The sequence below is a fragment of the Gymnoscopelus braueri genome (assembly GCF_963280865.1).
Source record: "Gymnoscopelus braueri genome assembly, chromosome: 7".
Classification (NCBI taxonomy): Eukaryota; Metazoa; Chordata; class Actinopteri; order Myctophiformes; family Myctophidae; genus Gymnoscopelus; species Gymnoscopelus braueri.
In genome coordinates, this window is record NC_137608.1 from 51,762,967 (window position 1) to 51,785,918 (window position 22,952).

Below are 22,952 nucleotides of genomic sequence, written 5' to 3' on the forward strand. Positions count from 1 at the left end.
CGTAGTGTGTAAGTAAATGTGTTAATTTGTCGTAATAATAATAATAATATTCTAACAATGCTTCTCTGTCGCTGCCGTTGGCTAACAGCAGATGAGGATTGGAGGGGGGAGGGGTTAAGTTGTGTGTTGGGGCGGGGAGAGAAGGGGGGCGGGGTTACTGTATTTGACAGGTAGTGGAGGCGGTTGCCTGGCAACACATGCAGGTGGGGTTGACGGACTTGGGCGGGATGAGGTCGAGGTCTTCGTCGTCGGGGATCTCGTCCAATCGGTAGCCGTCCTTCAACAGCTGGATGTTCAGGTCCTGGTTGATTTGCTGGAGAGACGGACGGAGGGACAGATGGACAGGTTAAAGGGCTATTTCACTTTAAAAAAGCACTTCTGGGATCATTTTTAATGTCTACTCTGGCTTTTGTGTGTGTGCACCCTAGAGAGTTTTTTTTATTTTATTTGCGTGATTCAATATTGCGTGAGAAACAAGCCAATTAGACGGCGGTAATCCACAGGAATCCATCATTAATCAAAGCAGCATAATGAGATCATGGTAATCTAGTTATTATAGTCAGTGTTTTGATAGTCAAATTAAGATTCCAGCTCTGACGTGATTATGGGTGACTAATACGTCTGGACGATAATTGGATATTATTGAAATACTCAATACTGTATGTAGAGTCCTGAAGTCCTGACGTCGCTCCCAATATAAGGCCCTGTCACGGCGTTAATGTTTTTCTCTTGAAAATCCCATAGAGAAATCATTGATTGTGTCATATAAGAACTGTGTTCCAAAAATAAACAAACCACTGATGTCAGACTTGGTGCTGTATTGTCGTGGGTGCAAGGCAGCAACAAGCTATCGTGTTATTTGGTTTTTGGGTTTCGATAAAAAGTTAAATCTCTATATTTCGATAGTAATCATTGCTAGTGTAACCCAGGTCTAGAAATGGGTTAAAATAGACAGAATCACCCTTTACAATGAATAAATAAATAGCTGTTAAAAAGTCATCAAGTGACAATTCATTCAGTCATATTCCCTCACTACCATAAAAGATACACAGAAAACCCCTCAGATCAGTTCATTATATCAGCTTGATTGACATTAAGCTGTGGCCCAATTAGATGAGAGACAACGCCCTGTCTGAACAAGGGCCTGTTGCCTGTGTGTGCAGGGACAGCAGGTGGAACGAATTCCAGCTAATCAGAGTGAGAGCAGAGAGGAGCCACTTCAGCAAACATTTGCTTGGGAACAGTCTCCTTGTCTCTTGCACCAGAAAAAGATTAAGTTTAAGAAAATATAGAATAATCTCAGTTGTGTACACCAGAACACAACATTAATGACTTAAGCTTGTTGTGAGAAGCAACATTGAGTCATCTAGACAGCCCTGATGTGCTGGTGCTGATTTCATTTGCAAACCTTGGTGAGTGACAAACAGTGTTTGGATGCATTAGCTGCTAGGTGGCTAACATGTGTTAAGAGTGTGTAGTCACAATGTGTAGTCCCAGCACTGCTGGTGACTAGGCTGTTTGTTTAATGAACAGTCAATTTAAAGTTTATTTTGTGTTCAGCTAAAAAAACGTTTTGCACCAAGTGTATTATAATTTCATTCAATCAAAAGAATGTGTACTCAATGTCACTCATTTTTTATTTATAGTGTGTCACTCACATGGTATTTTGCTGGACCCTGCTGTTACTAATTTGAGTGTAAGGAATACACCACCATCGGTGAGAGGAAGATTTATTTTGTTTTGTTGGAACTATTGTTGAATTGTATATTGTTATATGAATGTGAATTTGAAAGGTTTAATGTATTTATTTCCAATAAGTATTTTGAAGTGAAACCTTATGCAGTATTGTGTTTATGGTACATTAACACAGAGATGCCTCTGGCCTTGCTTTATGCAGGTCAGGTTTTTTGTTTGGATACATTTGTTCTGATTCAGCCCGACTCTGGTCCACCAAGGATGGCGAGCTAACCTAACCCATGAAGATTGGAAGAACCCAGAACGTGATAGATATCTCCTTGGACAGACCCAGAGCCGTAGCCTTGACCTCAGTGTGGTAGGGAAATTGTCACACACACACTGCCCTGCAAGGAGCAGTGCAGTATTGAGCGGTGATACACACATACAGAACCACACACACACACACTCTTCTGCCCTGCCAGTAGTGCAGAACTGGACATTGACACACGCATACTCACCACACCCTCTGCCCTGTGAGGAACAGTGCAGGACTGGACAATTAGCTCCAACACACACACACAACTCTCTGCCCTGCAAGGAGCAGTGCAGATCTTGACAGTGGACACTTATACACACACACACACTAAGGGTCAGACACCCTGTGTCTTTGGGACTATTCTATAGCCACTTAGTGGTGTATGGGTCATTGTCAGTGAATGTGTGTTTTGATTTATTGTCCTGGTTATTGTTTATGTGAAGTGCATTATTTTGGATTCAAATCCTAATTGTATATTTGATTGTGAAATATTGGAACCTGAACTGGTTTAATACTGCAACTAAGTTGCATACAGTTATTCAGTCAGATTAGTTGGGTGCACCCTACAGATTTAGAGATCCATTGATACCAAGGTATACCTCCCTCATTCATTGCCTATTGTCCTACTGTATGTTTGTGCACAGTGTTTTGTTTGTCTTCATATTACCTATTTCATTCAATATAAAATTGAGCCGGCCAACTCAAAGTGATTGCATCTGGTCTCATCATTTACCCCTCTGGCTCCAGTAGACGAACCTATAGTAACTAGTCCAACTTCTAACCCTCCATTGTAATTAGGTAACTGTCTTACATTACCTTTTCGACACAGGTGTTACATAAGCTATTTCATGGCGAGCTAGCCAGGAGCTGAGTGGGTATTTAATGATCACCAATCACATTTTGATAAATTAATTTCTGAAAAAAGAAAGAAAAAAACGCAACGCAAAAATGGAAATTGTTATGAGTGAGTCAATCAAAATTCCCAATGCAGTCATAATAAGTGGCCTTACACAAACAGAAGTAGATAATGAGGTTGAGAAACACCTGCAGACCTATGGGTCAATAAATAGAATCCTAAAAATAGACAGCCCCAACTCTGAATTTCACCAAAATACAATTGTTGAATTCACTCATGGCGCTGCACTGGAGTCACTGAGACCTGAGTTGCCACTCAACTACAAGAGCCCCTCCCAAGCTGATGTCACCTTTCAGGTGAGAGCCCTTGACATTGTATACACCCCAACTGCCAGTAACAGCGCCACCCAGTGCTATCTGGTGGAATTGCAAAACATTGCAAAGTTGAGTGGAATGTCCTTACAAGATTTGCTTCAGGGAGAGCTATTGAAGCTCCAGTCACCTTCCTCCACTTCAGCAGTCAATACTGCAGATGCAAATGGAGAAATACAAAATCCAATTCAAACATCTGGTGTTCAAGTGACTATGAGAAACCCTGCTGACACCCACAATCCCTCCCCCAGTCCCCTGACCCAGTCATCGCAATTTCCCTCAGACAATTTGACTAACCTTCCCACTGAATTCAAAATCCTGACCGATGTTTACACACCTGTCCCCCCCACAATGAACAGATACCCCCCATTGACAGAAAGTGACTTAAATCCACCAGCTGTGCAAAAAGTGGTGGTGGAGCACATTGTGAAAACCGAAGAGGCTTCACACTTTTATGCCCCAGTACGCCTGAGAATATTCTCCGGAAAATGTCCACGTCCAAATAATGAAGTGGACTACGACACGTGGCGTAACAACGTGGATCTCATCTTGAAAGACCCAGCCATTTCAGATCTGAACCGAACAAGGAAAATTCTTGACAGTCTTCTTTCTCCCGCTGCTGATATCATCAAGCACCTAAGCCTCCAAGCGTCACCCTCAGTTTATGTAGAACTCCTTGACTCAGCTTATGGTACAGTGGAGGACGGAGATGAGCTGTTCGCAAAGTTCATGGCTACAATGCAAGATAATCCTGCTGGTGAAAAACCATCCACCTACCTTCAAAGACTGCAAATGGTGTTAAGTGCAGCTATGAGAAGAGGAGGAGTACCACCAGCTGAGTTTAACAGACAGTTATTGAAGCAGTTTTGCCGTGGCTGTTGGGAAAATACCCTCATTACTGACCTTCAGCTTGAGCGCAAAAAGGATCCACCTTCCTTCGCAGAACTTCTGCTCCTTCTCAGGACAGAGGAAGAAAAACAGGCCGCCAAGGTCTCAAGAATGAAGCAGCATTTTGGTGCTACCAAACAGAACCCCCCTGTTGCCAAGCAACGTATTATGTCTCATCTCCAGAGTGTATGCCCTGAACCCAAGGCCACACCTGAAACAGACAAGCTCAAGAAAGAGATTGCTGAGCTCAAAACCCAGCTTGCTAGTCTGAAGACACAGACCCAACCAAAAAGCAAGGCAGCACGCCCCAAAGACGTTGCTGCTGAACCCGAAGTGAAACATGTCAAACAGACCAGCGTGAAGCAGTCTAACCCTGCCAACAGGCCTGTCGGAAAACCTCGCCCATGGTACTGCTTCCAGTGTGGTGAAGACGGACATATAAAGCCCTCCTGCACTAACGAAGCAAATCCCACACTGGTTGCAACAAAGAAAAGAACACTGAGAGAGAAACAGCTCCAGTGGGAAACTCAAAACCCTTCCACTGACGGTGAACAGTTAAACGATTAGAGGTTCCTGTTGCGGGGCGAACTGGAACTGAGGAACAGCAATGTCCCACTATTACCAAACGTGTCTCAAGTAAGCAAGCCAATGCCAAACAATCAAAAGGGCAACTGCCAAAAGGCTTGGTGGGAGCCAAGTGTACAGCTCTAGTGTCTATTGCAGGGGAGGAAGTCAATTGCCTCCTAGACACTGGTTCTCAGGTCACCACCATCCCTCGTTCATTTTATGATGCTCACTTGAACAGTCTCACCATTCATCCTATTGAAGACTTACTGCAAGTTGAAGGGGCCAATGGCCAAGAAGTTCCTTACTTTGGGTACGTCAAGATGAGCATATCCTTTCCCAAAGAGTTCTTGGGTACTGACATCGAAGTGCCAACATTAGCATTAATAGTTCCAGATCTGCGTGCTAACGCTCAGGAACAAGTCCTGATCGGCACCAATACAATGGATGTCCTTTACTCAGAATATGCTGAAGAGGGCCCCGACAAGTATCAGCCGATACCCTATGGCTATCAGGCAGTGTTGAAAACCCTGGAGCTCAGACAGAGAAGAGCCACTGATGGTAACCTTGGATGGGTGAAACTGGCAAGCAAAACACCCGAAGTCATTCCAGCAGGCCACGCAGTAGTCCTTGAAGGACTGGCCTATGTGAGTGGTCCACTCACTGAAAAATGGGCTGTCATCGAGCCCTCACCGACTTCCTTACCTGGTGGTTTGCTAGTAGCCAGTTCTTTAATATCATTACCCTCCAAACAATCTGGCAAGTTGCCAATTGTATTGAGAAACGAGACCCACCATGACATAACCATACCACCGAAGACGGTGTTGGCTGAGGTCAATGCTGTTCAGCAGGTGATTCTGAAAGAGTGCCGTGTTACCTCTGCTGATGACACTTCTACTTCACAAGAGTCACCGCCATCCTCAAAGCTCAGCTTCGACTTCGGCAACTCTCCTCTATCGGCGGAATGGAAAGAGCGAATAAAACAAAGCCTCCTCGCCAGGCAGGAAGTGTTTGCACACCACGATCTTGACTTCGGTCACACCGGTAAAGTCAAACACCACATCAATCTTAGTGATGCAACTACCTTCAAGCAACGGGCGAGGCCTATTCATCCTCTTGATATTGACGCAGTCCGCAAGCATCTACAAGAGCTGTTGGAATCTGGCATTATTCGTGAGTCTGAGAGCCCTTTCTCATCTCCTATAGTGGTCGTTCGCAAACGAGATAATTCTGTACGTCTCTGCATCGACTACAGGAAGCTTAACTCCCAAACTATTAAGGATGCATATGCACTCCCAAATCTGGAAGAAAGCTTCTCTGTCTTAACTGGTTCCAAGTGGTTCTCGGTCCTTGACCTTAAATCAGGCTACTACCAAATTGAGATGGAGGAGGCGGATAAACAGAAGACGGCTTTCGTGTGCCCTTTAGGTTTCTGGGAGTTCAACAGAATGCCCCAAGGTGTCACTAATGCACCGAGCACGTTCCAGCGCCTTATGGAACGATGCATGGGAGATTTGAATCTCAAAGAGGTCCTTGTCTTCATAGATGATCTAATCATTTTCTCAGACACCATTGAAGAACATGAGCACCGACTGTTACGAGTCTTGGATCGTCTCAAAGAATATGGGCTCAAGTTATCGCCAGCTAAGTGCAAATTCTTTCAGAAATCAGTGCGGTACTTAGGTCACATTGTGTCTGAGCACGGTGTTGAGACAGATCCTGAGAAGCTCCAAGCGTTGAACACCTGGCCGATCCCAAAGACCCTGAAAGATCTCCGTTCATTCTTAGGCTTCTCGGGATATTATAGGAGATTCATCGAAGGTTACTCCCAAATAGTCAAGCCACTGAATAACCTCACAGCTGGTTATCCCCCGCTCCGTAAGGGCAGCAAGAAAAAGAACACCTGTGAGTCATATCACAACCCCAAGGAGCCTTTTGGGAGTCGTTGGTCACCCTCCTGTCATCAAGCCTTTGACACAATCATTGAGAAGCTTACTTCTGCCCCAGTCTTGGGTTTTGCTAACCCTAAACTACCTTACATCCTCCACACGGATGCGAGCACCACAGGTTTGGGGGCTGCACTTTACCAAGAGCAGGAGGGAAGTAAGAGAGTAATCGCTTATGCAAGCAGAGGGTTATCACAAAGTGAAGCAAGATATCCTGCTCATAAAATTGAATTTCTAGCCCTAAAATGGGCTGTCACTGAGAAATTTAGCGACTACCTTTATGGAGCAGAATTCACCGCAGTCACAGACAGTAACCCATTGACCTATATCTTAACGACTGCCAAACTTGATGCCACCAGCTACCGATGGCTGTCAGCTCTGTCCACATACAACTTCAAGCTGCAGTATCGAGCTGGTAAGCAGAACATTGACGCTGATGCCCTGTCAAGACGCTCACATGGTGCTCTCAACGATGACCTCACCTCACAGAAAGAGCGCGAGAGAATAAGTCAGTTTGCAGTCCATCACTTGGCAGAGTTCGACAGTTCAGAAGGAATTAGTGAAGATGTAATTCAAGCCATCTGTCAAAGACATACTGTACACTTCTCTGACTATGACCATGACACCTCTCAGCCTGTGATTACGTTGGTCGAGTCTCTAGCCATTCATTCAGATTCCATACCTGACACGTTCCAGCTGGAAGATGACCAAGGTCTTCCTGTCATTCCACACTTCTCAGAGCAAGAACTGCAGGACAAACAGGAAGCAGATCCCATTATCAAACATGTTCTCAACCAGATGGTGTCAGGAGAGAAACCACCTCCTACTCTTAGGAAAGAACTTCCTGAAGTAGCCCTGTTGCTAAGAGAATGGAATAAGTTGGAGCTGAAGAATGGAATCCTGTATAGGAGGAGGCAGGACCAAGGAAACATCACTTACCAATTAGTGCTCCCGGAGGAGTTGAGAGATGCTGTACTGAGAAGTCTGCATGACGATATGGGTCACATGGGTGTCGAACGTACCCTTGACTTGGCAAGGTCCAGGTTTTATTGGCCTAAGATGTCTGTATCCGTTGAAGAAAAGATCAAAACATGCAACCGCTGTGTGCGAAGAAAGTCACTTCCAGAGAAAGCTGCCCCTCTTGTGTCCATAAAGACTAGCAGGCCCTTAGAACTAGTCTGCATGGACTTCCTTTCTTTGGAGCCTGACAGAAGCAACACAAAAGACATACTTGTCATCACAGATCATTTTACTAAATATGCTGTGGCAATCCCCACCCCAAATCAAACAGCGCGTACAGTAGCCAAATGTCTGTGGGACAATTTCATAAGTCACTATGGTTTTCCGGAACGTCTCCATAGCGACCAGGGAAGAGATTTTGAATCGACAACTATCAAAGAGCTTTGTGCAGTTGCTGGTATCCGCAAGGGTAGAACTACTCCCTACCACCCAAGGGGTAATCCAGTTGAACGCTTCAACAGAACTCTTTTACAAATGTTAGGTACCCTTGAAGTTGAAGACAAAGTGCACTGGCGTGACTTCGTCAAGCCACTTGTACATGCCTATAATTGTACGAAGAATGAGGTCACTGGGTTCACGCCATATGAGCTCATGTTTGGCCGACAACCAAGGCTACCTATAGATTTAGCATTCGACTTACCACTCAACAAACCCCCTGTATCACATTCAAAGTATGTGCAGGATCTGAAAAGCCACTTGGAGGAGAGCTATAAGCTTGCAACCCAGAGTGCTTCCAAGTCAGCGGAACGAAATAAACGTAGATTTGACAAAAGGGTCACTGAGTCTACTTTGGATGTCGGAGATCGTGTCCTAGTGAAAAATGTTCGCCTTCGAGGAAAACATAAACTAGCCGACAAGTGGGAAACAGACATCTACATAGTGCTGAAGCGAGCAGGGGAACTCCCGGTGTATACAGTAAAGCCTGAAGCAAAAGATGGCCCAATTCGTACACTGCATCGGGATCTCCTGTTGGCCTGTGGGTTTCTGCCAGTGACTGAGCCTGACCAACCAGTACCAGCCAAGACTGTCAGAAGACCACGCACACGCCAGAATCCTTGTGTTAATAATGATGATGGAGATGAGGTATTCTCTCAAAGTGATGATGACCTATTGCCAACAATGTCCTTGTTGTTTGAACCTGCTGGATTCACTCAAGTATGTGAAACACGCCAGTCGAGTCAGCCTCCTGGTATAACCTCTGCTGAAATTCACCATGACCCAAGGCATGATGTCCCTTTATTGCCTACTGTTGATCTGCCTGAAGAATCAGTTGTTGCTGTACTGGGAAGTGCTCCAATGGATGTTGAAGAGGAACTGGAAAGTATGGATGATCTACCTGAAAATGACACAAACCTACCTGAAAATGACACAAACCTACCTGAAAATGGCGAATACTCTCCTGAAAATGTAGAGCAAGTACCTGAAGATGTCATACTATTTGAAGATAAAGACTTACCTGAACCTAGTCCACCTGAACTTGACGATTCACCAGAAGTGAACTCGTCATTCAGTGGAGACCCAATTGAAGACGAACCCTCGGAAGAGGTTCCCTGCAATATGGATGAGCAAATCACTGTATTGGCTGATATGCCAGACCATACAGATCTAGTCACAAATGAAACCGTGACCAACCCAACAGAAACGGTGACGAACTCACCAGAGACAGTGACTTCGGCTGAACCAAACGCAGAGAGTGAGGAACCAGTCCGCCGGTCTCTCAGGCATCGAGAGCAACCAGACAGGCTTCACTATACTGAAATGGGAAACCCACTAGTCACTGTGATCCAGTCCTTGTTTCAAGGCCTTTCCTCTGCCTTCGCAATTTCCTTAAATGGAATTGATCCTCGGGGACCTACCAATCAGGTGCCCTGTGCTCTCTCTACCCCAGTGACTATTCAACCCATGTCAAGTGTCCCGGGACGGGCCTACCTTCAAGAGGGGAGGGTGTAACCCAGGTCTAGAAATGGGTTAAAATAGACAGAATCACCCTTTACAATGAATAAATAAATAGCTGTTAAAAAGTCATCAAGTGACAATTCATTCAGTCATATTCCCTCACTACCATAAAAGATACACAGAAAACCCCTCAGATCAGTTCATTATATCAGCTTGATTGACATTAAGCTGTGGCCCAATTAGATGAGAGACAACGCCCTGTCTGAACAAGGGCCTGTTGCCTGTGTGTGCAGGGACAGCAGGTGGAACGAATTCCAGCTAATCAGAGTGAGAGCAGAGAGGAGCCACTTCAGCAAACATTTGCTTGGGAACAGTCTCCTTGTCTCTTGCACCAGAAAAAGATTAAGTTTAAGAAAATATAGAATAATCTCAGTTGTGTACACCAGAACACAACATTAATGACTTAAGCTTGTTGTGAGAAGCAACATTGAGTCATCTAGACAGCCCTGATGTGCTGGTGCTGATTTCATTTGCAAACCTTGGTGAGTGACAAACAGTGTTTGGATGCATTAGCTGCTAGGTGGCTAACATGTGTTAAGAGTGTGTAGTCACAATGTGTAGTCCCAGCACTGCTGGTGACTAGGCTGTTTGTTTAATGAACAGTCAATTTAAAGTTTATTTTGTGTTCAGCTAAAAAAACGTTTTGCACCAAGTGTATTATAATTTCATTCAATCAAAAGAATGTGTACTCAATGTCACTCATTTTTTATTTATAGTGTGTCACTCACATGGTATTTTGCTGGACCCTGCTGTTACTAATTTGAGTGTAAGGAATACACCACCATCGGTGAGAGGAAGATTTATTTTGTTTTGTTGGAACTATTGTTGAATTGTATATTGTTATATGAATGTGAATTTGAAAGGTTTAATGTATTTATTTCCAATAAGTATTTTGAAGTGAAACCTTATGCAGTATTGTGTTTATGGTACATTAACACAGAGATGCCTCTGGCCTTGCTTTATGCAGGTCAGGTTTTTTGTTTGGATACATTTGTTCTGATTCAGCCCGACTCTGGTCCACCAAGGATGGCGAGCTAACCTAACCCATGAAGATTGGAAGAACCCAGAACGTGATAGATATCTCCTTGGACAGACCCAGAGCCGTAGCCTTGACCTCAGTGTGGTAGGGAAATTGTCACACACACACTGCCCTGCAAGGAGCAGTGCAGTATTGAGCGGTGATACACACATACAGAACCACACACACACACACTCTTCTGCCCTGCCAGTAGTGCAGAACTGGACATTGACACACGCATACTCACCACACCCTCTGCCCTGTGAGGAACAGTGCAGGACTGGACAATTAGCTCCAACACACACACACAACTCTCTGCCCTGCAAGGAGCAGTGCAGATCTTGACAGTGGACACTTATACACACACACACACTAAGGGTCAGACACCCTGTGTCTTTGGGACTATTCTATAGCCACTTAGTGGTGTATGGGTCATTGTCAGTGAATGTGTGTTTTGATTTATTGTCCTGGTTATTGTTTATGTGAAGTGCATTATTTTGGATTCAAATCCTAATTGTATATTTGATTGTGAAATATTGGAACCTGAACTGGTTTAATACTGCAACTAAGTTGCATACAGTTATTCAGTCAGATTAGTTGGGTGCACCCTACAGATTTAGAGATCCATTGATACCAAGGTATACCTCCCTCATTCATTGCCTATTGTCCTACTGTATGTTTGTGCACAGTGTTTTGTTTGTCTTCATATTACCTATTTCATTCAATATAAAATTGAGCCGGCCAACTCAAAGTGATTGCATCTGGTCTCATCATTTACCCCTCTGGCTCCAGTAGACGAACCTATAGTAACTAGTCCAACTTCTAACCCTCCATTGTAATTAGGTAACTGTCTTACATTACCTTTTCGACACAGGTGTTACACTAGTATAGAGCATGGGTCTTCAACAGGGGGTCCGGGGTCCCTATAGGGTGTCCTCAGAGTTACTACAGGGGGGTCTCCAAATCTTTGTGTGGTCGGAACCTTTTTGTTTGTTTTACATTAACCACTTGAACCCTAGAATCCCTATTCTCGGGGAAACATTAGCCCAACATAGCAGATCTACAAGCACACAATGCCTCACGCTGCAAGGTTTCTGAACTGTCCCTCCAACGAGACACACCATCTTATATTGAGCATTAGGGAGGACCAATTTTATGAAGATAAGTCTGCTGTATAACCCTTTTTAGGTTTCGAACGTCTTATCCATGCTTTTATCTCAACCCGACTTTACTGTAATGCACTTTATGTTGGCGTTAGCCAAGCCTGCCTGTCACGCCTACAGTTAGTCCCAAACGCTGCCGCTTGCCTCTTAACAGGGGCACGGAAGTATGATCACGTCTCCCCGATTCTTGCCTCTCTCCACTGGCTCCCTGTTTGTTACAGGATTCAGTTTAAGATTTTAATGTTTGTTTTCATGTCTCTATACCTCCCAATAACCCTACAAGGGTCTTGAGGTCTACAACTGACCAGTCATTTGTTCTGGTCCCAAAAACAAGACTGAGGACCAGGGGGGGACAGATCATTTTACGCTGTATAGCACCCAAACTGTGGAACGATCTTCCACCCCATGTTAGAGCGTCTCACACCCTGGCCTCTGTTTAAATCACGTTTGAAAACTCACTTGTACTCCTTGGCTTTCCATGAATCAAACTAAGAGTTGCTGCTTCCGTTAGGCAATGTGTCTGTGTTTTTCCCCCCTGTCTATTGTTTTACTCTTAGTATTTTATATTTGTTTACTGACTACAGCACTTTGGAGCTCTTTGGAGTGCTGTTACCCAGAATGCATTGCATAGCTACAGTACGTGCTCCCTCACACATCTCACCTCGGCTGAGGAGTATCCTGACGACGAGTATCTGGACGAATTCATGTCAAAGTCGTCATCACTGGAAGACACAAAACACACACACACACACACACACACACACACACACACACACACACACACACACACACACACACACACACACACACACACACACACACTGCTGAGCAAGAGCAGAGTTGCGGGATTTTTGCTCATGAAACATTCTCTTTATGATGGCTTCATTTGTCACTGTCCAACACACCTGCATCTGAACAAAGTGGATCTGCAAATATTTTCTTTTGCAAAGATGTATTTGGTGATAAAAGGAAAGAGCACATCAGCAGCTCTACTGTACGACATATAACATAATATAACTGAGGATAAAAACACAATAAAGGCTTATTAACATTGAGAGAGAGACAGACATGATGTGTGTTTGTGTTTGTGTTTGTGCGTGACAGTGGTGGAAAAAGTACTCAAGTTTTTTACTTCAGTAAAAGTATCAATATTGCAATCTAGAAATACTCTGTTACAAGTAAAAGTCCGGAATTCAAAATTTACTTGAGTAAAAGTACAAAAGTGTTGGTATCAAAATGTACTTGACGTACCAAAAGTAGAAATAACTCATTATGCAGAATGTCCCGTTTCACAAGTTTTCAGGTGTATAAAATGTATTAAAATTCTTTTGAAAATAGCACATCTACAAGCTCACAATGAACACATTGTGAGCTTGTAGATCTGCTATTTTCAAATCGAAATGTATATAGGGCTGAAGTGGTTAAAGTATATTTTGTAATAATAATAGAAATCTACAAAGTAAGCAAAGTTTTCAAATACATGCAGTGGAGTAAAAGTACAATATTTGGATCCGAGATGTAGTGGAGTAGAAGTAAAAGTATTGTAGTAAAGTACAAATACAGTACTTTCCATCCACTGGTTTGTGTGTGTGTTTTTACCTGTCTGTGTCTAGTGCCACAAGGGGCTTCTCATCGGGACTCTGGTCTAAAGAGGAATAGCCTTTGTTGGGGACGACCAGGCTGAGAGAGAGAGAGAGAGAGAGACAGACACACACACACAGAGAGAGAGAGAGAGACACACACGGAGGGACACACGAGAGAGGGACAGACACAGAGAGAGAGAGAGGCACAGAGAGAACACATACACAACATACAAGCTTTACTGTCTGGTCATGTAATCTGTGGTGATTCTGTGCACAGGGCCAATTTTCACTTTAATCCGTCCATGCCCCAAGCGCAAGTTAAAGGAGAATTTTGGACTAAAGTTTTCTTACCTTTTCTATGACGTTATGATATCTTAGGATGAATGGTACAGTAGAACATTTTCACAACTCCACCCCTAAGCCGCCACGGCTTAAAAGGTGCGCGGATAGGCCTTAGGTTAGATCACATATTTTAATAGCTTTTTTTTTTTTTTTTTTGTGAGAGATCTGACGTTCATAGTGACAGAACACTGTCCAAAAAAATTAAAAAATAAACCTAGTCTCGCTAGACGAGATTGAAATCTCGAAATCTCATCTAGCGAGACTTAGGTTTTTTTTATTTTATTTTTTTTGGTTGCATAGTGTTCTGTCACTATGAACATCAGATCTAAAAAAAAAAGAAAAAAGAAAAGCTATTAAAATATGTGATCTAACCTAAGGCCTATCCGCGCACGTTTTAAGCTGTAGCGGACCAGGGGTGGAGTTATGAAACTTTTTCACTGTACCATTCATCCTAAGATATCATAACATCATAGAAAAGGTAATAAAACTTTAGTCAAAAATTCCCCTTTAAGACCAAGTTCTGCCATCAAAATAGGAACCCTTAGCTCTTATTTCGGCTATCTGCAAATAGCCAATCCACAGGCTCACAACCCGTCACGATGTTTCACGTGTGAACTTTTAGATTGGCTATTTTCAATAACGTTTGACAAATCGTCCCTTACGGGGGTCCCTGGCACAACATCGTTTGAAATGGGGGTCTGTGGCCAAACGCTATGCAATTTGGGGGTCCTTGACATGATGAAAATGTTTGAGAAGCGCTGAAGTGAAGGTTCAGCAGGTTGTTACCGGGTTCTGGCCATGACGTTGTTCTTCTTGGGTTGTTGGTTCACAGGACTGCCCACCGTGTTGGTGTTCTTCAACGAGCCTTTTCTGGCCATCTCTCTCTGTTTCTCTGCACACACACGCACACGCACACACACACACACACACACACACACACACACACACACACACACACACACACACACACACACACACACACACACACACACACACACACACACACACACATTTAGCTATTTACCTCACTTTTAGGGCCTAAAGGTACATGCATAACACACATAATACATTGTGGTATTTAGAATGCAGTGTTACAATTGTTTTGATTGAATTTTAGTCAGTCTTTTTAATAAAATTCCATTTAATTTAGTTTCGGTCATATTTTAGTCATCTGAAATGCTTTAGTCTAGTTTTAGTCGACTAAATATATTCATATTTCAGTCGACTAAAATGTATCTTGGCTGATTGCTTGATTTATACTTTGCTGCCTGCCAGTGCGACGTGTTGTTGTGAGCTTGTGGATCTGCTATTTCTGGAGCGTGACTCCCACGCACAACCAAGCATGAAATGACTTTTCTTATTGACGAAATTGTCAATATATTCTAGTCATCATATAGCCTAGCTTTAATTTGGTTTTCGTCAGTGAAACATTCAATGAACATTTTTCGTCATAGTTTTAGTCGTCAGAATGAATTGAGTGAAGAGTGAACAACGTTCAAGGCACTCAGAATCCAAACAGAAGAGATTAGCAGATCTATGAACTCACAAGATCATTTTGAAATAAAACAAAGAGACATAAATTCTGACGAACGTTGACAATTTCTTCGAATTTTCCCAAAACAGGGGACACCCGGTTTAATGTGGTTAACATATATTTCTTACATTAATTGGTTTAATTGTGATGTTATCAAACATACATATCAGACAGTCTACATTTCCCAAAAGGAAATGCATTGTAGTATTTAATTCAGCCTGACCAGCCAGACGGATAAAACATATTGTTGATGTCAGGCAGAAACATCTTATCTCCATATTTTCACACAAAAGCATCAGAAGTAGCAGATATAAAAGCTCGAAACGCGGCGCGAAGTACACAATTACTGGCATCAAAATATAATTAAAGTACCAAAAGTAAAAGTACTCATTATACAGACTTTTTCAAAATTCTGTAAAAAATGTCAACACCTTTCAGAAATAGCAGATCTACAAGCTCACTATGAGCTTGTAGATCTGCTGTGAGCTTGTAGATCAGCTATCGTATTTTAGAATAGCCAAAGTACAACATTTACGGTAACTAAATAATCAAACAATTGTAGTGGAGTAAAGAAGTACATCATATTTGTCTCTGAGATGTAGTGGAATAAATGCACAGAACAATATAAAATACTCAATAAAATAACCTCAAAATTGTACTCAAGTACAGTACTACAGTAGAGTAGTTGTAGAGTAAATGTACTTAAAGTTACTTTTCACCACTGCTATAAAGGACAGTGACATTTAGTATTTTCCATGAGAGGAAGTAGAGTCCATGATATCAGAGGGAAGTGGGCTCATCTGGAAAGGGAATTATGTTTAATCTGATTTTAAGCTGATTGACAGTAAGGGAGCCACTGTCTGTCTCTGGGTAGAAAACCATGGGGGGACTTTACAATAATCAAATAATCAAGAAGAGAATATATATATATATATATATATATATATATATATATATATATATATATATATATATATATATATATCCTAAACTACGAATACGCCAAATGGCTCAAATAATTAAATATGCGATTAATTGCGATTAAAATAATTAATCGCGATGAACATAACGGTGAGTTAATTGCGATGAATAAAGTGGATGGATGGATGGATGGATGGATAGATATACCTAGCTAACCGAATCGATTAGCTAGGTATATCCCACTTATCCACAGAGACACAGACAAGATAGTTTAGGTGATTTTAACGTTTCAAATCATTTAAATATGAGCCGTTTTAAATACCCTTGATTAACAAGTGAAACCCTAATTCTTAGTTGACCGGGGTCACCCAGGGCTCTATATCCAGCCTGTTCTTTTCCCTCCCCCCTCTGTACCAAATTTCTTAGCCAAAAATAGCCGATCAACAAGCTCACGAGACGTCTTGTGAGCTTGTTGATCTGCATTTTTTTGCCAAATGTTTGCCCCAGAATAGGGACGGTAGGGTTCATGTGGTTAATGAAGGGTTTGAATTAGAAAAAGTGGCACTGTAAAAGGAACAAAACAACAACGAAAGACGTTTTCTCCTAATTTCTGTCGCTGTCCAGGGTGCTGAAAATGATCCTTGGAGGACTGCATCCTGATCTTGTCTGACACGATACGTTTAAATCCTCTGAGGTGCTAGAGCTATTACCATAGATTATATTGTGTTTCTGTCGTTGAAAACTGGAATATATATAAATTACATTTCTGTTTGGCTTTTAGGATGTGAAGTTGCACATGGCAGATATGACAAATAACCTAAATATACAAAGACATTTCTGACATATTTAATAACTTTAAAAAAAACTAATAGTGGAAATAGCCGACCTACAAGCTTGTAGATCTGCTATTTCCACATTTTTTTATTAAACATTTGAAACTATATGAACATTTTTCAACATGGATGTTTTTCAACAACGATTATGAAGATTATGCATGCGTGTCACTACCCATCTCTATCTCCCCATTTCCTGTCAGCCTACTGTCCTAGCAATAATAAAGGCATAAAAAGCCCAAGTCAAAATCTTTAAAAAAAATAAGAAAATATGCATTAAAGATATAAAGGCATACAAGGCACAAGGACTGTAGTCAAGTACAAAATGTGGTTCCATTTGTACACTCTGAGAGTTACGGGGGTTCCTTGAAATGTAAAAAGTTAGAGAGTCGGTGCTGCAGGAGGCCACAATGTATTCATGAACACTGTTCAGTGAGCGATCGTTCTGACGTACCTATCTTCATCTGCAGGGGCGAGGGCTTGTAGTTCATGATGACGGGCTCTCCCTCCCGGGGGTCCGACTCTGCCTCTGAGGCCGAGGTGGACGAAGCCGGGTCCTGGAGACACGTGCACAGACAGACAGACAGACAGACAGACAGACAGATAAGAAAGACAGACAGACAGACAGACAGACAGACAGACAGACAGACAGACAGACAGACAGACAGACAGACAGACAGAAAATCAGACTCACGGGAATGGGCATTCGATTGAATCAAAATGAATCATTTCATGAATCATTAAATTGATAATTTGATTCAAGCCTGGGCTATTATATGAGGTATTATGAAAATAATACTTCATAATAAATAGCCCAGGCTTGTTACGTAACCTGAACAGACGTGAATGTATAATAGGCTAACAATCCAAAAACTACTGTAGTAACAGATCTGCACAAACTTTGCTCTAGCTACAGGGGTCTTCAACAGGGGGTCCGGGACCCCTAGAGGGCCCTCAGAGTTACTACAGGGGGGCCGGCAAATCTTTGTGAGATAGGAACTTTAAACAAAATATATATATATATTACATTAACCACTTAGACCCTAGCATCCCTATTCTGAAGGGAACATTAGCCAAAAATAGCAGATCTACAACGCCTCACGGCACGAGACGTTGTGAGCTTGAACATCGGCAATTTTCGGCAAAGTGGTTTGGTGTAGAGGGGGAAAAGGAGCAAACCAAGTACAGAGTCACGTTTACCAAGTATTGAGGGTTTAAGTGGTTAAATGTCTGAAATAAACAAAGCACATTAATTTATATAACACTGACAGTCAATCAAGCTATCTATGAAATCTATGAAAAGGTTTAATCTGCAACACAATGTTATACAGTATGTAGTGGTGGGGGTCCCTGCTTCATCTCTCTCTCAGCTGAGGGGTCCTTGGCCTGAATAATGTTGAAGACCCCTGGTGTAGCACATAAACCCAGCTATTGAAAACATGTTATTGTAGCCGCTATCATGACCCCGATGCCCTGGTGTCTCCTACAGCAAGGGTTCCCAAACTTTTCAGGCCGTGACCCCCCAAAATAATGATATTTGAACTGGGGACCCCCCACCCTGACAAGCACTTGGAATTGTTGGAGTTGAGGCATTACATTTAGATTGACTCTGTTCCACTGTTGAATATTGTGAATTGTGAAAATATCCGATCTACAAGCTCAGTTTGTGAAAATATCCGATCTAATTGTGAAAAATATTTGACTATGTGGCCACACTTTGGTATTAAAAAGGTCTTAAAATTAATACAATTCTAACTTTATAAATATGCAGATACCCTGTATACACTTATATGCTGTGTGTTGGTTTGTTTACTGTTGAGTGAGAAAACAATGTTACACATTATAAGCTAATCATATGGGGACCCCCCTGGGGGTCCAGAGCCCCAGTTTGGGAACCATTGGAATACATAGCAATTTGGGGGTCCATGACATGAACAAGTTTGAAAACCACTGGACTATAGGGATACTGAGGATGTTAGCTATAGTGAGACATGATCAGTGGTGTAAAATAACTAAGTACATGTACTCAAGTACTGTACTTGAGTAAAATTGTGAGGTGTTTTTACTTTACTAGAGTATTTCCAATTTTCTGTACTTTTAATTCTACTCCACTACATTTCAAAAGGCACATATTGTACTTTTTACTCCACTACAATTATTTGAAAACTGTAATTATACAGTAGTTACTTTGTAGATTTGGATTATTATTACAAAACATGCATTAACCACTTACGCATACTTAAGCTATTTGAAAATAGCCGATCTACAAGTAGATGGCTATTTTCAAAATATTTTGATTATTTGAAACCTGTGAAATGGGACATTTTTCATAATGGGTAATTTTACCTTTGGTGCTTTACACATAGATGACAATATGCCTAGTTTTGTACTTTTACTCAAAAAAGTACATTTTGAATACATGACTACTATTTGTAACATAATATTTCTACACTGTGGTACTGATACTTTTACTTGAGTATAAAAAGTGAGTACTTCCTCCACCACTGAGGAGGATGCTTGCTTGTTTTCACCAGACATGACGGATGATGCTGAGCCTCACTCACTACGCAGATCCAACCATCCCATCATTAAACAGCCTTTAAACCTGATCTATATCAGCCACAGAAAACCAATCATGATCAATTATAGTCTTTATCATATAGTCTACTATATACCATCTGTTCTGGTTATGATGATGCTTGTCAGGCTTATAATGATATCTTATTTATAGCCTATATTTTAGACGCATGGCCACAGTGAGAATCATCATTATAATAAAATAGCCTATATATATAATATCTTATTGATAGCCTATCTTTTAGACTCATATATGGCCACAGATAATATATATAATATCTTATTTATAGCCTATATATTTTAGACTCGTGGCCACAGTGTAGAATCATCAAATAGCTTTATTATAGGCCTGATCGTTCAAATAATCAAATTGATATTATTGTATCGTGTTTTTTTGTGTGTGCCAACAACAGGGTCTTCTTCACAACAAAAAGGCCCAAAAAGCACTGATTCATCTTCAGCATCATCTCTATAATTAAATATGAAACAATAATACATACGAGTGGCTCTCCCTCCGTCTCCTCCTGCACGGCGGGTATAGGCACCTGGAACCTGTCTATTTCTTCCATCATTTTGGCGACGCTTTTCTATAATAATAATAATAATAATAATAATAGTAATAATATCTATATAATAATAATGTCTCCCCCGATCCCTCCTCCTGAATAGATCAATTAATGTTGAACACTTGGGCTGCCTGCCCGTGCGCTGTGGTGATGGCTGATCGATAATGATAATAAATGAATAAAATGTATTTTATCTCAGGTTTGTATAAGGATCATCCCAGTGGTTTGGTTTCTCATCCCTGCTGCCAAGACGAGTGATCAGCGTTGCCAGGTTTTGGATTTTGCGTGAGAAATAAGCAACCAGGTCTATGGGGGGAAAAAAAGCCTAACAGAAGTGACTACACAGGCCACATAAGCACTTTATAAACCTAGGCCTATAGCTATTTGGAAAATAAATAACCTATCTGCAAGCTCATAACGCGTTGCGATGCAACGCGTTGTGAGTTTGTAGATCTGCTATTTTCAGCAACAATCTTGGGGGAAAAAGCTGAACAGTTTGAATATTTTTCGAAACATTTTAACAACACACATCTGTATGGGGGTCCCTGGCACAACATATTTTTAGATGGGGCTTTGCAGACAAATACATATTAATTTGGGGGTCCTTGACTTGATTGATTGATTGGATTCTTTATGTTGTTTTTTAAAAAGCACAGAAAGTACAGTTTTACAGGATTAAAACTAAGAAAGCAATATGGCTTGTTTCCATTAGGGTCCTGTCGGGGGGGGGTGGGGGCATTTCTGGTGATGAGCTTAGACTTTTTACAGGGGCTAAAACGTTTATTAGGCCACACTTTAAACCTATATGTATTGGCTATTTGAAAATAGCAGATCTACAAGCTCACAACGCGTCGCGATGGGACGCGTTGTGAGCTTGTAGATCAGATATTTTTTTTGTGAAAAGTGAAACATTTTAACAACACATTTTTAGAAGGGGCTCTGCAGACAAATGGATATTAATCTGGGGGTCCTGACATAAAATGTTTCAGAACCACTGGTTTAAACAACATTTATGAAACAAGCCCAAATAAACAACTACACTTTAGAAACAAGCCCAAAAAAACCTCAACCCACAACTACCAATATTTACAAGCTACTTTACAGAAAAACACGCCCAAAGTCGCTTATAATAAGCGGAACTGGCAACACTGGTGATGACCAATATGACGACGGTGAGGAGACTCCAGGCCGACACCCACTTCTGTGTTTATGGGGTGGCAGAGTTCGCTAGGGTAACAATTCCGGTGTGACAGCCTAGACGGTGAAACCGTCACGGTGTCGCCGTCTAGGCTGTCACACCGGAATTGTTACCCTAGCGAATTATGACACTCCAGTCCTCTGTTGGACAAGTAGTATACAGTAGTTGAGTAATGCAGGCTACTTACATTTTTGGAGTACTGTATTTATTGGGTATTTGTGTTATTACATTTGTTTATACTTTACTACATTTCAAAGACAAATATTTTTTTTTACTTTTGCTAGTGAAAATAGCAGATCTACAAGCTCACAACCTGTCATGATATGACGCACATGTTTGTGGCGTTGTGAGCTTGTAGATCGGCTATTTTGAAAATGTTTGCCTCTTTCTTATATTATTTGACAATTTGGCCAATGTTTGACCAGTTTTTATTGTTTGTTGATTACTTTAGATGCAGTAATAGTGTTTTTTTCCCCTTTCTTACTCTTAAATTACAAAGGTCTTAAAAGTCCTTAAATTGTCACTTCATTGTCATCTGGGGACCGACCGCACCCCCCCCCCCCCCCCCCCCCAAACAAAAACACGTGTGGACCCCCCTGGGGGTTCTGACCCACAGGTTGAGAACTACAGGAAGCAGGGAGGGGAGGGTCTATTTGAGTCCTCTAATTGTCGCCCCTCCCCCTCTCACACACCTACCAGCAAACATTTGACAGTGTTTGTTACACACTCTTGCTTTGTCTAGAAATAAAAAGAGTGAAATAAACAACTCATAATATAAAATTACTTTGAGTGGAGTTAACAGTGTTTAGCAGGGTGGTGAAACAAGCTTCTAAAAGACACTGTGTGATTGTGGGAACAGAATGATCTCCATCCCACCAAACAGGTAAGTTTTCTGCAGGTGTGTTAACTAATGAACTGCTTAGCATTAAGGAATTGATGAAATTGCGTCTAATTTCACTTTTACTTGGTAAAAAGCAGCAACTAATGAGGATGAAGCATTGCTGTGTGAAGTGAGGTGAATATATAATGTTTTATTGAGCAGTTTGTTTTAGCCCTGAAACATGACTAGGATTAACTTCAACCTGTTGCTTGCACTTTCTCCATTTATGGCCCGTAGATCTACATAAACGTTCATATTTCAAATATAAAGTGCTTAACCCATGGCCACGGATGTTATAGTTATGTGCGGGCCCTCAGAAGTACCCGTTTTTTCCGTATTGTTTAATAAAAAGCATTTTAATCCGATCGGTGGCCATGTCTCAGTCTTTTCACCATATGCTTTAAACCACGCGACCCTATTGGTTGGGAGGTGTATTGCACTTTGCTACATTATAACTCTATGAAGAAAATGGCCACCGATCGTATTAAAATGCTTTTTCTTGAACAATATGGAAGATACGGGTACTTCTGAGGGCCCGTACACAATTATAACATCCGTGGCCATGAGGTAAGCACTTTATATTTGAAATCGGAACGTTTATGTAGATGTAAGGGCCGTAAATGGAGAAAATGCAAACACCAGGTTGAAGGTAATCCATGACGGTCGACACACAGACACAGAGAGACAGCTGAGTCAAATGACTAATGGACCCTTCGCTAAACCCCACCCCAAAAGCGATTGTC

General features: G+C 41.7%; 2 protein-coding genes across 3 annotated transcripts in view; one reads left to right on the top strand and one right to left on the bottom strand.

Moving 5' to 3' along the window:
• Positions 1-22,952, top strand: part of LOC308087919 (H-2 class II histocompatibility antigen, E-S beta chain-like) — a 662,842-nt gene that overhangs the window by 520,026 nt on the left and 119,864 nt on the right. The window lies entirely within an intron of this gene.
• On the bottom strand, positions 155-20,137 carry LOC308089196 (protein FAM219A-like; the record flags this gene model as incomplete). 2 transcript variants are annotated; one of them, XM_080433769.1, is made up of 6 exons in its annotated part: positions 155-310; positions 12,437-12,497; positions 13,375-13,455; positions 14,487-14,592; positions 17,443-17,545; positions 20,111-20,137. In XM_080433769.1, the coding sequence occupies 6 exons, from the start codon at positions 20,135-20,137 to the stop codon at positions 155-157; spliced, it is 534 nt and encodes a 177-aa protein (XP_080289895.1). The 2 variants fall into 2 exon arrangements, with proteins under 2 accessions (XP_080289895.1, XP_080289894.1); XM_080433768.1 differs by having other exon boundaries at positions 155-313; positions 20,066-20,137.